The sequence below is a fragment of the Arabidopsis lyrata genome (assembly GCF_000004255.2).
Source record: "Arabidopsis lyrata subsp. lyrata unplaced genomic scaffold ARALYscaffold_918, whole genome shotgun sequence".
Taxonomy (NCBI): domain Eukaryota; kingdom Viridiplantae; phylum Streptophyta; class Magnoliopsida; order Brassicales; family Brassicaceae; genus Arabidopsis; species Arabidopsis lyrata.
Window position 1 is genome coordinate 1,224 of NW_003301974.1, and position 2,524 is coordinate 3,747.

The following is a 2,524-nucleotide window of genomic DNA, read 5'->3' on the forward strand; positions in this document are numbered from 1 at the left end:
ATTTAGAAAAGATTGTATAAAACCAAAAATTATCCCGTAGTATAATGTTACTTAATAACAATATTTATAAAATTTTAAAATATCATTAACATGCCACTTTAATACATATTAAATCTTTAGTTTATTAAAATATATAAATGTCTTAGAGAATGATATGATTTGTAAATTTTTATATATAATAAATAATCATTAAATTTTAAAATAAAAACAAATCACGGGACGGGTTAAGAAATTACAGAACGGGTTATATTTTGGAAAGGATTTATATGGCGGACGAATTTGAATCAATATTTATATACCGCTTTAATACGGGTTAAATCCTCAGTTTATTAATAATTGTCTCGTGGACTCGTGGTATACCGTTACTTAATAACAATTGTAAACTATAATATAAATAAATATGTTATAAGGAGATACAATTTACAAAATATTTTTATACTAACTTTAAAATTAAATCATCCCGCGGTACACCGCGGGTTAAAATCTAGTATTAAGTATTAACTCTCAATCACAAGCAATGGGTTACTTATGTTTACATTGAAATGGTTTCCTAAACGAAGATAGATACAAATCTTTTAGGCCTGGGCGTTCGGTTTACTCGGGTTATTCGGTTCGGTTTATTCGGTTTTTCAGTTTTTCGGTTATCTAAAAATCTCGCCGAATTGAACCGAACTAAAATTCGGTTCGGTTCGGTTCGGTAATCGGGTTTTTCGGTTCGGTTACATGCTTTAAAATCTATTCCGAATTGAACCGAAATTTTTTTTTGTTCGGTTTATTCGGTTTATTTTTCGGTTTACTGTCTGTAATACAAAAAGATTTACAAGGCCAATAAAATCACAAACCCAGACCAAATTTTAATAACAAGCCCAAACCCATTTAAATCTAGGGTTTTCGACAAGCTGATGGTTAAGCCGCAACGGCGACGGCAACGACAACCAGAAATAGTTTCTAGCTGGCTCCGGCGCTTGAACATCCGTACCGTAGTGGATGGACTTAGGCTTCGTGCTGACGACGAGATGCAATGTGAAAGATGATTGAGTATTGACGGTTGCTTTGACGACGATCTAAGTGATCTATGAGGAAGAAGACAGAATATCACATATTTGAAACAACATAAGGAGAAGTATAAGATTAACAAGGCTTAAAGAAGAGAGAAATTTATTTAACCCAACGTTTTGCTAGGGTCTCCAAGGATAATCGGCTGCAAAAGAAAGAAAAGAAAGCAAATGGAAAAAATCAAAAGAAATGACTTAGATCTAGGGTTTTTCTTTTTCATACATATTTTATGTAATGGACTGTGGGTTTTGTAAAGATATTGGGCCAAATAAAAATAAAAACAATATTATTAAAATTAGGGCCAACGAATATTAGCCCAAATGAAAAAAATTATCTAGCTTGAGCCCAAACTTTAAAACCATTAGGGTTTTCTCTTGTCGACAACTCGACATACTCCCAAAAATGGCCGCAACCGTTCTTCTTCTTCCTCATAAGTTATGACATACAAAACCAGGAACGATGAAGAAGAAGATGGGGTGCTGAGAACAAACCGTATAACCGTTCGGTTCATAGCTGCCGAACCGAACCGAACCGAAGACCGAACTCCCAAAATAATTTCGCCGATCGGTTAACTCCTCCTTACACCTTCGGCGCCGAGAACCGAAAATTTCGGTTTTCTCGGTTCGGTTTGATCGGTTTTCGCCGAATGCCCAGACCTAAAATCTTTACATATCTCAATAATAAATATAGAATATCTTCATATTGATTGGTGCATCTTCTTGATCATTCTATTATTTCTACATATCACATTCGTCTCTCTTCGACATCATCACTTCTCGTTTCGTCTTATTGTTGTTATCTTTCGTGAAAAGAGAAGAAACTCAAGATGAGGTACTTGAAAAGTTCTTCCTGCTCATCTACCAATTTTCATATAGATCTCTCTATTGCTATAGTTTAGTGTTTGCTAATTTTGATGGCTTAGAGAGTAATCATCGTTGTCTTATTGGTCATCGTATCATTTTTTTTTTTGCTCAATGTATCATACAATTGAGAAATGGGTTTGTTTGTTATATAGTAAGCTTAATGGTGATGCTGTTAGAGAAGCCATTACAAATATCGTTCTCGCATCTAAGGAGAGGAAACTCAAGATGAGGTACTTGAAAAATCTTTCATATAGATCTCTTATTGCTCTAGCTTTATAGTTTTTGATTTCTATCCTAAGATTGTCGTTCGTAGTTGTCTTATTGTCCAATGGATTATTGCTTGATCTAATTTAGTGAAATGGGTTTGTTGATTATATAGACAACTTGAGAGTGAGGCTCTTAGAGAAGCCATTACAACTATTGAGGGAAAATCTGAGGAGAAGAAACGTAACGTTGGGAAGACAGTGGAGCTTAAGAGTGAGGCTCTAAGAGAAGCCATTGCAACTATCAAGGACAAATCTAAAGAGAAGAAGCCATTATAATTTGTGTCTATTTGTTGGAATGATTCCTAAATGTTGTTTGTTGGGTTTATATGGGAGCTAGAA

The 2,524-nt window shown here is 34.4% G+C and overlaps 1 protein-coding gene and 1 long non-coding RNA gene across 2 annotated transcripts; one reads left to right on the forward strand and one right to left on the reverse strand.

Moving 5' to 3' along the window:
• Window positions 1-806: 806 nt before the first annotated feature.
• Window positions 807-1,549, reverse strand: LOC110225890. The gene is made up of 2 exons (XR_002330062.1): window positions 1,173-1,549; window positions 807-1,073 (listed from the first exon to the last, which is right to left on the reverse strand). It is a non-coding gene; the product is annotated as an uncharacterized LOC110225890 (long non-coding RNA).
• Window positions 1,550-1,882: 333 nt separating this feature from the next.
• Window positions 1,883-2,524, forward strand: LOC9298285. Its single transcript, XM_002862162.2, has 3 exons — window positions 1,883-1,887; window positions 2,072-2,149; window positions 2,299-2,524. The coding sequence occupies exons 1-3, from the start codon at window positions 1,883-1,885 to the stop codon at window positions 2,459-2,461; spliced, it is 246 nt and encodes an 81-aa protein (XP_002862208.1). The 3' UTR covers window positions 2,462-2,524.